The sequence below is a fragment of the Pygoscelis adeliae genome, unplaced genomic scaffold (assembly GCF_000699105.1).
Source record: "Pygoscelis adeliae isolate BGI_AS28 unplaced genomic scaffold, ASM69910v1 Scaffold114, whole genome shotgun sequence".
NCBI classification, from domain to species: Eukaryota; Metazoa; Chordata; class Aves; order Sphenisciformes; family Spheniscidae; genus Pygoscelis; species Pygoscelis adeliae.
The window spans coordinates 2,713,681-2,728,088 of NW_008824587.1; the positions used below are offsets into that span (position 1 = coordinate 2,713,681).

A 14,408-nucleotide genomic window follows, 5' to 3' on the forward strand; every position below is an offset into this window, starting at 1 on the left:
TCTAAACTGGGAGCAACAGCGACATCCTCTGGTTAATTATATTACTTGCAGACAACAGATGCCTGGAAGGGTTTCTTCTGTGTGCATTTCATTAGTGCAAATAATTGACATTTTTCTACACAGGATTAAGAACTGGAATAAGCAGAATTTTACAGGGGAGATCCAGGAATCAAAACACTTTTCCTGCTCCATCCTCTAGGGTTATTGAAGGTCATTTCCCCAGCATTAAAGCTCTTTGCTTATTTCTCTCAGGCCACTTACTCAAAATTCTATACTGTCTGCGGAGTATATATATTTTTAATTCCGAAGTAATATCTCCTTCTCCTCTTAGCTCTGCATACACACACAGAAACACACATACCCTGTTTTAGAATAATACCTGGCCAAAGCACGTCCACCCAAAGTACTCAAATTTCAGAATGGCCTTTGATTTGGGCAGAAGGATGCATTTACAGGCAGCTGTTTTTATCAGGTTTAGATGCTTAACCCAAATATTCAGCTACTGGGGAACTATACACAGAACTCTATAGCTTTTTGTACTTTACCTTAGGTAATCAGGTAGTGTTGAGAATACTGCGGAGAGGCATTTTTTAGACCCTTTTATGTGCAACCTAGAGCCTTATGTCTGTTATCTGCAGCTGTTGAAAAATGTCAAGGTTGGATACTTGTGCAATTCTTTTGGAGCTAAACTAAAAGGAGAGGAGATCAAATTATCAAAGGAATTCCTCTCACTTGTCTCCAATGTCCCAACAGGACTGTGCTGCTGAGTGTGCTCAGAACTTCGTTTCTGCACTAGCTGCCTTCACTGAAAAACTGCTTCTGGAATTAGATGAAAGTATCACTATTGATGATGTGCAAGTAGCAAGTAAGTAAGGAAGAGATTGCTTGTTCAGGCCTCCACTTCCTTCTCAAAGATTGCAGCAGACTTTCCCTAGGAAGAGGAGATTTTATATGCCACAGTACTTTAAATGGAAAGGTTTGCATGATCAAGCATGCAAAGCTGTTTCTTGCAAGCGAAGAGCATCTCGCTGCTTATAGTTACTTCAAAGCAGTGGTACTGCTGCCATTGTTGTTGCTGCTGAGTCTATGTTCTGTTATCTCCCAGAAACTGAAATACCAAGAGAGAAGACATCTACTTTAATCCGCCGTAAACAAGCTGGACTTCCTCTAGAAATCTGTGAAGTTAAACAGTTAACCGAACGTGGGAGCAGGTAATATTTGAAGATACTGAACACTGTTCTATGTAATTTCTCTTCTCTAAACTGGTATCATACACTGTCCTCATAGTTTTTTGCTGCACTTGTTGAAACTGCTGAATACTATGCTCATCATTAGTAATGTCATTTAAGTAGTTATGGGGCAGTTTGGGTGGGTGATGATTTTAAAGAAAGAATAGCAATGGATCCAAATAAATAAAAGTGAATTATGTATTGTATTGTAAAGCAATACAATCTCAATTTTATTGTTATGCCACTTTACTACCCACTATTTATCAATTCAACAATTTCAAACCTATGAATATACTGTGTATTTTCACTCAGAAGATATGAATTCTATTTACTGTGCAGAGATTCTGAAGTTTTAAAAGAAAAGGTGGTTGTACTAAATAAGGTAGTTTGTAGGGTAATCCTTTTGTGGAGATTAAAAAAAACATTTAATCTTTTGCACTTTAAGTACAAGTAACATGAATTAGTATAATCTGCTCTCTATTCTAACTTTCTCTCTCATGTGGCTTCTTTGTTTGTTTGTTTTGTTTTCTTAAAGGACTTGGCCAGGAATACCCATGACTACTCTTACAGACAATTCAGACTATATTCTTTGCAGAGAAACTGCGTCAGTTACAACAGCTAAGACTACCCCGGGCCATGTAGCAGCAGTAGAGGCAAGAGATGCTGCATATAAGGTTGGTCTGTGGGAGGGGACTGAGAGTGGGGCTGCTACTGTTGTGGAATTGTTTTTTTAAGAAGAAAATGATAGCTATGTATAAGTTTTTAATATACACAGTGTTTTCAGGTCTTAAAGCCGTATTCACCGTGTGTAGAAGACCTCTCTCGTGTCCGTTTCTTTGTGATGTTGTCAAAAGCAGACAGAGTTGGTTTCTCAGGGAGCCCTCTCATTCAGATACATTACAATGGGGAATTGTTGCAGCAGAGAAGCACGGATGGTGACAGAAACAGGACACTTCATACATTTCAGCAGCATCACAATTCAAAAAGTAGCTGCTGCCACAATGCCATTTCAATACAGCTTGCTTTCACTCACCTTTCTTTCTAAAGCCTACAGCTCTAGCCTTAGATCACAAAGGCTGATTTTTCCATAAAAGGTGAAGGGCTGTAAGATACTTACATCCTATCTTACATCCTGAACCATCACAGATCATTGTTTCCACCATAAAAATGATCACTCTTTCTTCACTAAGTCTGCTAGAAGAATAAGCACGTTCCAGACAACTCTGAGACTGACTTGCACTGACGATAGCTTGTGAAACAGTAGTGTTCAGCCATTAGGAGAATATTCTTATGTTAAATCATTTGGAGATAAATGGTCACTGTTTATGCATCTGTCCTGGAAGTAATCGTACTCCCAGTGAACTGAATTAATTTTTAAAAAATACCTATTTTTAATAGAGAAATGTAAAATACACGGGCAAATGCCATCAAAACTATAAATTTGCATGAGTGTTTTATATATCTAGTTATGGTACCTAAACACCTGGTTACAGTGTAGTTTTGAACATTGTTTGTCAGCAGGGTGTGATATAGTAAATGCATGCCACAGAAATATTTTCCTGAATGTATGTATGTTGCATTAAAAATACAGTATTTTATATTTTGGAGCATGGACTCTTTAATAAAGGTGCCCTGAGGTTTTCATGGTAGTCTACAAGTTTCTGTTTAGCAGCTTTGTAATAGTTCAGTTCGTACTCGTGACTTGGGAAGTTCCGGCAAGAGCCAGCGTGCATTCTATGTTTGAGATGCATGCTTCCCTCTCTCTTCTCTAGAGAAGGCAGCTCTTTAATCTTAGGAGCTAATGGAAGTGAGATGGAGATCTTGCATTTTTAGCAAAATTTAAAAGGAACACAGAAGGAAGGCAGTGAATAATTCATTGTTCATGTAGTTCTATTGTCAAAGGCAGAAAATAAATGGCCTGTATGCAATCTTCTGACACAGTGGATCAGGACCTGGATTTAGGCAAAGTAAAATTATATTTCATCACTACCAATTTTGTCCTTTGTTTTTGTTGTTTATACAGAAATACAAATGTAAACTTGAGCAGCAGTTTGCCCAGATCAAGGAAGAGAGTACAGCTCAGCTGCTGACAATTCAGCGTTGGGAAGATTGGTGGAAACGATCCATCCAGAAGATTAAGCAACTTTATACATGAGATCAGTCAAATCTTGATGTCCTTCTGATCATTGCTGGTGTAAACTGACAAGTTTGTACTAATGTCAGTGACGTTATAGATTTGGTCCAACAGCGTTTTCTATTTTTTTTTTTTTTTTAATTTCTGTTGTACTGAACAAGTGCAATGGTGAAAGGAGCTATTTTTGCCTCTTGAAATAAAAAATCTGACGAATGTGCTGTAAATGAAATGTGGACTCTGTGCAGTGCTTCCTAGGTGGATCTCAGCCAGAGTAAAGTTAACTTGTTACGGTGCTAGCTGTAATATGAGAATCTGAAAAGCTAGAAGCCCAAGCAGTGAATTTGTACTGAAGTTCATGTTCAAGACTCAGGCATGATTGAATATGTCTGTGTCATGGCGCAGTCTGAAGTTACAATAATTAAAGGCAGTCTGTTTAACAATGGAGTCCATCAAGGAAACTTTTTCTTCGGCACAGATGAAGCCCTTCCCACGGATATCCTGTCTTTCTTCACATTCTGAACAACACTGTACTTGCAGCTCATTACTTCGGTTTTAGAAATCTGAAATACAGATTTAGAAATCTGCAATAGCTGATCTGCAAAGAATATTTTCCACGGAATGGTCTACGAGTGAGGTATTTATCTGCAATCCAGAATGCTTTCCGAGGCAGGGCTTGAAGATAAAGTACTGCTTTGTTCTGGGAGGTCAAGCAAGTTCATTTAGGAGTAATATAGCTACTTTCAACCATATTGCTTTTAAAAAACCTCTCTGAACAAATTTGAGGAACCTGAGTAACTATTAAAAATGCCTTAGCTGTTTTTCTGTTTGTTAGGAGATTCTGTCACTAACTGCAACCACATCTATTTCATTTTTGTTTGCATTCATTGTGAACTCTGGAGTTGTAAATTAGTTGAGGACAAATACGGTAAATGTCAATGAGATGGTTTTAGATGCAAGGAGACGTTCTGAACTCATCTGGCTCCAATGTTCTTGCAGATTTGTAACAGAGAAATTGAAGCAAAGGGGGAATGCATCAGCTGTGCTCCTAATGATGCAGTATTTCAAAATGCATATTACTTTTCCTGAGGGATTAGATGTTTACTCTGTAAAGGCACATGGAAGTACACTATGCCTATTATAATAGCTAAAACTGCACTAAAATAACCAGAACGCCCATGTCTTTTTTTATTCTGTGTTAATTTTACTATTCAATTTGAGGATAAGTTTTATTCTCCTTTATTCTTTCTGTTCGTTATCCTCTGTCCTTCCCCATCACCCAAGTTCTACGCTATCGCTCTCTGTACGCCATGGCGATAAGTGCATGAGGATGGTCAGGTGCAGGAAATGAGAATCCCCAGGAGACTATCTGCAAAGTGGCACTGTCTTATGTTTTCATTTATGCTTTGGGGAAAAATTTTGAGAGGATGTTTATGAAACTGGAAAGTGGTATCAGGCTGGGAGGGGCTGCAAGCACCACGGAAAACAGAATGCAATCAAGGCTTGAGGTTTTAGAAAAACAAATTACCTGAAAATGTAGTATAATTCCATAAAGTCAAGTACAAGGCTTTATATGTCATAGACCTGGCTAGGAGAGGTTCCATAGAGAACATGTGTGGATTACATTTGACCACAGGCTGAACGTCATCACCAGTGCTGCGTTCTTGCAAAGCAGGCAAGTGTCATATAGGAATATATGACCTGTCACGGCATTTCAGTTTTGTGGGGTAATCCTGCTTGACTTAATACTGGTGAGGGCTCAGCAGGCGTATTTGGTTTGGTTTGGACTGATTAAAGAGAGTCCAAACAGAATGGACAGAAATAATCAGGGGTCTGGAAGTTAACAATCTACAAAGAAAGAGTGAAGGAGTTGTGGTGGTTGAGCTCACAGAATAGAAGAGGGAAGGAAACATCATAGACTTTAGATATGTAAAGGGAGTCTCCAGGTGTATGATCACTGTCATAAAAAGGCACAGACCTAAACTGCAGCAAGTGAGATCCTGGTTGGAAGTTGGGGAACCTCCTGATGAGAAGGGCAGTAAAGCACTGGCATGGGCTGCCTACCCACTCTATGTCTACCCAGCTCTCAAAGAATGTTTGAAAAGCAACTGTTTGAACCCCCCTCTGCACACTTGTCCATTTTGCGTGTGCTGGAGGCATCAAACACAAGGTCAGATGCATGGCACTGAAAAATCCTGGCATGGGTGTAGCAGCTCTCATTACAGAATTAGCACAGGAATTAGATAAAACTGGTCAAAGCACAGAATAACAGCTAGAGGGGAAAGGCTGGTTGCAAATCCTTCTACATTTGTGGATCTGTGGTGTTTTTAGGCAAGAATCCAGAACTACTCAGCATGAATCCATGAAGGTTTTAAATGGTGGAATGCCTTGAGATTTTTTTTTTTTTTTTTTTTTTTTAAAGTGGGATTTTGTGATGCTTCTTGGTAAAAGCTGATTAGATTGGCTGACAGGAGAGTGAGGAAGAAGCACCAGAGCAGACTTCTGTACGGCATAATAAAGCAAATTAAACAGTTTTTTGCTACCTGTCTTTTTATAACCAAAGAAATTAAAGCAGGAAAATTGCCACTGACTTTTCAGATCCATCAGAACTGTTGTATGCCTTACCAAGGGCCAGGACAGAAAAGATCTTTGTCATGCTTACTTCAGCCTCCCCCAAAGAAGTGCCCTGTACCGGTTCCTCCCACTACCATCAATGCTACTGACTGTCTACAAATAGGAGTTTGACAAACAGCCCCCTTTTTTTTTTTCCCCCCAGGCTCCAGTCACATGCTAGAAAGTGCTTTCCTCTAACTCGAGACTGCATTACAGTCCCTACAGCAGCAGCCTGGAAAGCTTGCTTTGCAGAAGAGCGCTTTATGTGGACACAGAGGATGCCGAGGAGGCAGAAGTGAGCTCGCACACACAGGAGTCTTATCCGCAGTACCGTAATTCTGTATTCACTAAAGGTAATAATGAATGTAGCCTATAACAATTAATGTGCTTGTTACAAGCCCCTTTGGAGGCCACATGCAAAGGCTTTGTGTGTTTGTCCCGTGGCTCACACTGTGGGAACCTTTACTTCCCTATGAACAGAAAAAGGATTAATTTGAGCTTTTAAGGTAAGACAGCTGAGCTAGGGGAATTTGATTTTTATGGCTGTTGAAAAGGGAGTAATTTCTTTGACTTACAGAGAAATATTGTTACCCAGTATGCACTATTATTGTCGTGTAATGTTTCTTTGCTTGTATCGGACCTCAGTTACCTACGTGTGCCTTTGGAGGGAGCTGTCTCTGGCAGTTACTCTTCTGTGAAAGATGGAGTTTATCAGCTAAAATGGTAGCTCTGCGTATTACCTGATGTGATTGGTTTTGGTGAGTTTATTAAATTGCAAAGGGTGTGTGCTTTAGATGAATAAATGGAATCTACAGAAACTAGAATCAAATCAGAAAGGCTCCCCCCACACACATAACTGTGATTAGATCTCACTGAAATGGAGAGGTTTCTCGAACAGTTTACAGGAACTGCCTCAGTGACTAAGTGGTCTGGCTCTTACAGTCTGGTTCCTTCCGTGTTCCTGATTGCAGAAAGACTGAATTAAAATGAAACTGCTTGGAGAGCCTCATGCTTCCATAATAAAATAATCAGTTTCTCTCATAGTGAGATACTTATAGCCAATTTCCCTTGCTTTTTTGTTCTTTGCAGATTGAAAGCTGCTGGGAGTAAGAAGTTGCCCTTCCTTCTTCTAGTCTAGAAGACATGATTTCCAGGAAAGCATTGGGATCTCTTGTCTGTCTGTCTGTTGTTACCGCGTTTATCTGGTAAGCATTTGCTGGCAAGCTTGGTCATGTTTAAAACATCCTGTCTATATCTGTACTGTGGTAAAAAGCGTAGTAGCAGAAAAATCTAGGCAGTGCATTTTATGGAAAGTCCCTGTTAGAGCTGTAAGAAAGAACAGTAATTCGTACAATAGATAAAGTAACATTAGTAGAGGGAGAAGCCTCTGAAGGGAGAGAGAAGAAAAGACCAATTGTGTCTAAATTAGGCTGCTAACACCGTATCTGACTCTCAAGCAAATGTTCAAGTACAGAATATTCCAGTTCCGTTTCAGTTCAGGCCTTAAAAGAGATGATTATCTGTCTCTTCAAACAGTCCAAACTCACTCCAGTGTAACTAGGGATAGCTTTGTAGCTATCAAACATTGTTGCTTTCAAACATTGAGAGTGTAGCTTTGAGTATACTGAATACTGAGCATGCCTTACAGATTCTCTTGAGCAAACTCATACATTGTTTGAAAGGAATCTGAGATCAGGCATTTCTATTAAGTATTAAATTATTCATTATTAAATTATTCTTAATTATACTGTATTTCCGATGTTGCAATTTGCTCTTATTTCACATTGTGAGTGGTTGCATTTCACCAGTAGTTAAGTGATTTTTATTGTATATAAAAATCTAAATAGTGATCAAAACTGAAGGGAGAAAAGAGTCTATGCAGCCTATTTGTCTGCTACGCAAATTAAAGGACGCACACACAGCATTTAAAGCTCCAGGAAGTGTCAGTATGTCACATCAGTGTATATTGCATATTTATCCATTTTGAGCACTGCCTTATGTGTCTCCATGTGTGTATGCTTTTCAAAAACATGTAGACCTACATTTTGCAGACCACTTGATGTAAATAAAAATACTTAGACCTGATGTTACAAGCTGGATGCTTCTGGACTCGTTTTGTCCCGAGCTTCCCATTTATGCCTTAGCAGCAGTGTGTTACATTAAAACGTCAGTACACTGGATCCTACGCTAATTAGTAAAGTAGACAAGCAGTTAGATAGAGTTACTTCTCCAAATCTGTGCCAGATTCTGAGAAGATCTTGGAAAATCCTAGGAAGATATCTTTCAACATCACCTATCTTAAAATGTTTCTTTGCTATCTCAGGATGACGGCTGGGAATGGAAAAGTGCACTACCTCCCGTATTACCTTCCTTGCCCGGAAATCTTGTAAGTATCCCATTTTGTATGTAATTCATAACACAGATCATTGTTACAGGAGCTGTACTTCACTGACAGTGCAAGTACTTATTAACAAGTAGTCACTTGTTCTTTATTTTATGAATCTATAATTAGTGACTCTCTTAAAACAAAATGGTAATAATGCAACCTTTTCTGCTTTAGTCTGCTTGCCCTTCAGGACAGCTCTGTATTTGTACAGCCTGAGTGAGGCCTTGTTTGTTGTGGGTCACAGAGACCATGACTAACAGGTTAACATTGTCTTTTATTTATCAGGGTGTGATCACACACGTGCACATGTACACACAGGATCTCACTGTGCTTTGAGATGTGGATTAAGTATCCCAGCTCGCTAGGTGGAGAAACTTCTGGAGAAGTCAGAGAGGTGAAATGACCAGTCGCATAAGGAGTTCTGGCAGAGTTAGGAATAACCCCCCAGTCTCCTAATCACGTTCCTCTTCTTCACTCTACGATCTGTGCTTTCCACTCGCTTTACGAATGTATTTGTGTTATGGCAGCACTTGAGTCGTGGACCAGAAGCCTGCTCTGGACAAAATGAAAGGGTAGCTGCTTCTCCAGAAACCTTACAGTTTAAGGGGTCAGCCTCGTTGCGTGATGCAAACTAATGTATGGTTAACTGACTTAGCTAGGGTCCTAAAAGCTATCTCAAAGCTGCATAAAAGAGAATTTACACTGTGGAGGAGCAGGGTACATGGCCTAAGTGACTTCACTGCCATAGCAGACCATAGCTGTAACATGACAAACCACGGCTTTTCCCACCCTTTATCATGACCTACTGATCTTGTAAAAACAAAACAAAAAAATGCAAGTGGAAAAGATTATCTCTTATAGAGGCATTTCTGATTATTTCAAGCCATTAAAAAACATTGTGTCTAGTAAGATGCTTATTTCTCTGAATGCTGTTTAAAGTGTGATACATTTCAGGTAGTTCAGCCCTCCAGGTGAACAGGAACAGTTATGCAGGGAATGGAGCACATATAGGATGAGTACTGGCAGTCCCCAACAAGCATGTGCTTCCCTAGATTTTGATCCCTAAACTCTGATTTACCCACAGGCTCGGAGAGCTGCCAGTATCTCTCTGTCCCTGTTCTGTTGTGTGTTCTGTTTCAAAACTGTTACTTGTCTGGCAGCCCTGGAAGGTGCTTACAGGCAATGTCTAACTCTCGGTACCAGGCAGAGCAGTGTGCACAGCACCTGGAGCGAGGACTCGGACAGCTGTCAGTACAGCAGCAGGTCCTGAAGCTGAACCTGGTTCTTGTTTTAGGAAAAGCATTACAATCCCTTTCTTTTCCCACCCCATCATGCAGCTCCATGAAACTCCAATATACAGAAGAGAAGCTAATCCAGCTTTTCCCCCAGTAAGTACTGACTTTTTATTTCCTGACCTTTAAACTGCCGTTCCTCTCTTCCGGGCATATTCATGTATTATTCAGTGGATATTTCTTCCTTTTTACAGATTATTTTATCAGCAGCCGAGAGTGCTGGCTCCAAAGTAAGTTTCTTTGTTTGAACTTTGTTGTTTGTTTCTGTTGACTTTGGTTTGGGTGCTCTGTGGCACTCACAGTTTCAAAGTCCTGGTACACACTGAACAGTACCTTGTTCCAAGAGAAGTCTAACCATATGGGTATCTCTACAGCTGTCTATGCTGCTATAAGATCGAGTTTAGTCACTGTATACTTGCTAACACACCTACTGTAAACTCCCAATTAATACATTAGCGCACACACGCAGCCTGTCTACACGGTTGCTGCCAGGAGCTCTTTTTGAGACGGGAGATATGTAATAGCTGGAAGACAATGAGAAATACCTTCTGGAACGGTGGTGTAGCTGTAACCAGCTGTGGGAGAGCTTTGAATCCATTTCAGGGCAAAATCAAGCAAGTGCCTTGTATTACCTTCAGCAATGGTTTCAGCTAACCTGCTGGATCTCATGCTGGAACAAACTGCAGGCACTCACACGGCCAAGTCTCTATGAGAAGCAGTCAAACCACTGAGTTTAAACAGACATGGAAGGTTTCAGGCAGCAGCAGCTAAGAAGTGACTTAGGCAAACGCTCCTTGTCAGCTCGTGTTTGTTACCAGTCTCCTTCGGGCCAGCTCCTATGATCTGACTCTTATCTCTAGAAGTTTGCCTTCAACAGCCACCACTCTCCTGCATGTTAATAAACACACCCTGTTGGTACATACCTTTCCCCCCACCCCCCATTATTTCAACAGGACGTGCTAGGACTGAATAGTTCTCTCTTCTGTACTAGAATAAATTAATGTGCAAAATCAGCTAGTATATACTGGACTAAATGAGGAGAGAATCACGTAGCTTTTAGTGCTCTATGTCTTCTGAAGGGAGTTCACTAGCACACACTGAGAGGATGCATACCGTGGAAACGAGTCATTAGGAAACCCAGTGCAGCCCTTTAAAATGAAATTTAAAAGCACCCTGCTTAGAGAAACAAACTTGCAGATTTCCTTCTCTCTCTCTCTCCCCTCCCTTCCAAAAAAGGATAATTAACCCAGAAAGAGAACAGTTAGTACATTTTCTACAAACAAAATTCTTCTTCCTGAATAATTTAATTTTTTAATCATATGCATTACTGTAGGAGGGAGTGAAATTGTTATTCTTGTATCCACTCAGACTGAAAGTATTAGATCTGGGTTGAAAGTGTACTGCTGCCTCAGCCATCAAACTGTTCCCCACAGGTCCCTTGGTTAGGTTTTTGTGCTATTACTGCCTTGGGAGCGTGTCAGATGGGAGACTGCTTCAGCCTCCAAGTGTGGCCCTTGCTGTGCATGACAAATTTCATTAGCAGAGTGCTACAGATCGTGGTCTGGGGCAAATGTGAGTGGGCTAGGGTAAATTACACGTCATAAATGACATCTTGTTTTAAAATCAAAAAGGTAAGAAAGAAACCCTGAAAACAAAGAAGAAAGTTGAAATAGCATTGCATAGCTGTAATAGGGCATAATCAGACTCTGCTGCGTGTATGTTCAATATTTCCACTACCCACACAGGAGATTAAGGATTTTCTATAACTTTGTTACACATTTGAATGCTGGCTCACATACAGAATTTTAAATTATATCTGAATGTGTTAAAGCTATATATAAATACTGGAAAAATAAACTGCCATGCTGCAAGCTGTGTTTTAATAGCACAGCAATGGGGTATATTTTAATAGTAATTTTCACATTATTACTTGTGTTTTAATCTGTATGTAGCAATCTGCATCAGACTGATAGCAAATATGCATAGCTTCTCATTCGGCGAGTTCAGTGGTCATTAAACTCTCCTCAGCAGAAAAGACCTATGAGCTTAAATGAGATTTTAGTAGATCCTTGGGTTCTTGCCAATTTGTTAAACAGTGCTTAATTTCATCCCAGAACTGAAATATCCGTGCTTGGTAACCTTAAATAAGAGGGCAGGGAAAAAGATCTGAAGATAATACCATCCATAATGAGTTAATGCTGATACACACACTCTTCTTGTAGCTGCCTCTTTAGTGTTTCTTTCCCATCTACTGGCCTTGAAACCAAAAAGAACAGTTGCATTTCATTAACATCCCCTTTTCTTTTCCTTCAGGCGTCAGGATGTGCTGACAGTCACACCATGGCTGGCCCCCATCGTCTGGGAAGGAACCTTCAATTCTGAGATCCTAGACAGTGCCTACAGACCACTGAATCTCACCATAGGGGTGACAGCCTTTGCCATTGGAAAGTAAGTGAACCCCTCAGTGGGCACAGTTCTTGGGTTGATGTACTTCCTCTGTGGAAAGATAATTTTGGCTTTTCTTGTCCTCAGCAGAGCTGAAATCTGTCCCCATCTGTAGTAAACTTTTATGCCCATGTATTGTGTCCCTAATCACACAAGCCTACAAGGTAACAGACTCGGCACCCAAGATACCTAAAGCATGGTCAGTATTTTTGAAGAACTAGCATGTGCTTTAGGAATTAGAACTGTAGATAGGTGGTTGGTTGGTTGGTCAAAGCAGGGATAATCCACTTGTTCCTTGTCCTCCACTATACTTTACCTATTGCATGTGTAGTGTACGCATCCCTGCAGCAATAGCTAGTCAACACTCCTCGTCCCTTGTCTTCTTCCATTCATAACCCACCATGCAACCCCTTGTCTCTGCTGTGCTTTTCATGTTTTGTGTCTGCACAGATACACAAGGTTTGTGGGCCACTTCTTGGAGTCAGCAGAGAAACATTTCATGAAAGGCTATCGGGTGAACTATTATATCTTCACTGACAACCCTGAGACAATTCCTGATGTCCAGCTGCAACCTGGACGAAGGTTTGTCATTGTCCCCATCAAGAAATACCGCAGCTGGCAAGAGATTTCCATGCACAGGATGGAGGCCATAAACAAGCACATAGCAGAGACAAGCCATCAGGAGGTGGACTACCTCTTCTGCCTGGACATTGACATGGTGTTCTACAATGCCTGGGGGCCCGAGACCCTGGGTGATATAGTAGCAGCCATACACCCTGGCTATTTCAATGTCCCTCGAAGCCAATTCCCTTATGAGAGGAGGAGCTCTTCAGCAGCCTACATCCCTGATGGAGAAGGGGACTTCTACTACGGAGGAGCCGTGTTTGGAGGGCTGGTCAAGAAAGTCTATGAGTTCACCAAGACTTGCCACATGACCATCCTGATGGACAAAGCCAATGGGATCATGGCAGCCTGGCAGGAAGAAAGTCATCTCAACAGGCACTTCCTCTCCCACAAACCCTCCAAGGTGCTTTCTCCAGAGTATTTATGGGATGACAGGAAGCCAAAGCCCCCTGAAATTCACCTCATACGTTTTTCCACAGTAGATAAGAATTACAAAGAGGTACGAGATTAACTATCTGCTCCCTGCAGAGATGTCCTCCACACAATCTAGCCCACTGAATATTAGCTCCCACAGAACATGCCCCGCCATGAATTTTTGTTCCCAGTGTGAACAAACTGAGAAAAGAACATGTGGATAGTTTCTCTGGAGAACAGGAGTCTTAATGCATTTCAGAAGCAGCAGCCAAAGGGCAGGTGAGAATGAAAAGGTTTCTAGGTTCCTAATCTTTGTAAATACAAGCATCCCACTTGAGGCTGCAGCACACAAAAAGGCATTCAAAAGGCCAGTTATCAAATGCAAGGCTGTCCTTACAGCAAGGCTGCAAATGCCTTTGCCTGAGTGTTTTTCTGAGGCCTAGCAGAAACTTAGCAAGATTAAAATGGCGTTGGACGTTCCTGTGGAGCAGGAGAAGACCTAGAGTTTTAGTAAAGACCTTTTCAGTTAAAAAAAAGAATTTTGCAGGGCAATAAATTTTCCTGCATTGTGATTTAAACTCACACCCTTTGTCAGGATCAGGAGGAAACTTGCGCTCAGGGCAAGTTACTCCTGATTAGTGTGCAGCAGGATTTCTTGGACCTTCTCAGCAGAGAGCTGGTGACAGCCATTGCCAGTAAGAACCCTGGTCTGACAGGACAAATAGTGTGAATTCACGTAGCAGTTGTCTTCCAAATTCCAATCTGTGTTTTGGAGACCTGAATTTAGACAGAACTGGCACAGCTCAGACCCAGACTGAACTTCTTTGGGTTTATTTCAATCACAGATGTGCTCTGAACCTTTCCCCTGGTTCACATGTCTCTGTAGATCATGTAATCTTTTCCAACACAGAAAATCTGGTATTGAGAGGTTCATGTTCCTATCCATTGCTTCAGTCCTTTCCAACTTTTCTAAGCTCTGTGAAATAAATTGGCTAGAAGCTGCTGGCATTGACAGTAAGAGCTGATGAATTTCCAGCAAACAGGGTGATTTCATTTTATAATGAAATGCTCTAGTGAATCTGAGAGTTCAATCTAGAGCTGGAAGTAGGCTGGGGTTAACATTTGCTTTGCGTGAATGTGATGAGAAGCTGAACCAGGCGTTTTGCAGCCTTTACAGCCTGACAGCTCACTTGGGTGAACAGGCGGGGGGGGGGGGGCCAAACACAGGGGAACAGCCACGGCTTTCCAACGACACACCGACAATTTTCCCCCGC

The 14,408-nt window shown here is 41.1% G+C and overlaps 1 protein-coding gene across 1 annotated transcript; it reads left to right on the forward strand.

Annotated features, from left to right (window-relative positions):
• Window positions 1–3,929: 3,929 nt before the first annotated feature.
• On the forward strand, window positions 3,930–13,314 carry GBGT1 (globoside alpha-1,3-N-acetylgalactosaminyltransferase 1). The gene is made up of 7 exons (XM_009322058.1): window positions 3,930–3,997; window positions 7,063–7,178; window positions 8,297–8,359; window positions 9,697–9,747; window positions 9,846–9,881; window positions 11,965–12,099; window positions 12,547–13,314. The coding sequence occupies exons 2-7, from the start codon at window positions 7,117–7,119 to the stop codon at window positions 13,229–13,231; spliced, it is 1,032 nt and encodes a 343-aa protein (XP_009320333.1). The 5' UTR covers window positions 3,930–3,997; window positions 7,063–7,116; the 3' UTR covers window positions 13,232–13,314.
• The last annotated feature ends 1,094 nt before the right edge of the window (window positions 13,315–14,408 follow it).

Bases quoted from the DNA above. Each gene is read 5' to 3' on its own strand.
- GBGT1 (XM_009322058.1), top strand. From the start codon at position 7,117: ATGATTTCCAGGAAAGCATTGGGATCTCTTGTCTGTCTGTCTGTTGTT. The intron at 8,360-9,696 runs GTAAGTATCCCA...CCCATCATGCAG, and splicing joins CTTCCTTGCCCGGAAATCTT to CTCCATGAAACTCCAATATA. The intron at 12,100-12,546 runs GTAAGTGAACCC...GTGTCTGCACAG, and splicing joins ACAGCCTTTGCCATTGGAAA to ATACACAAGGTTTGTGGGCC.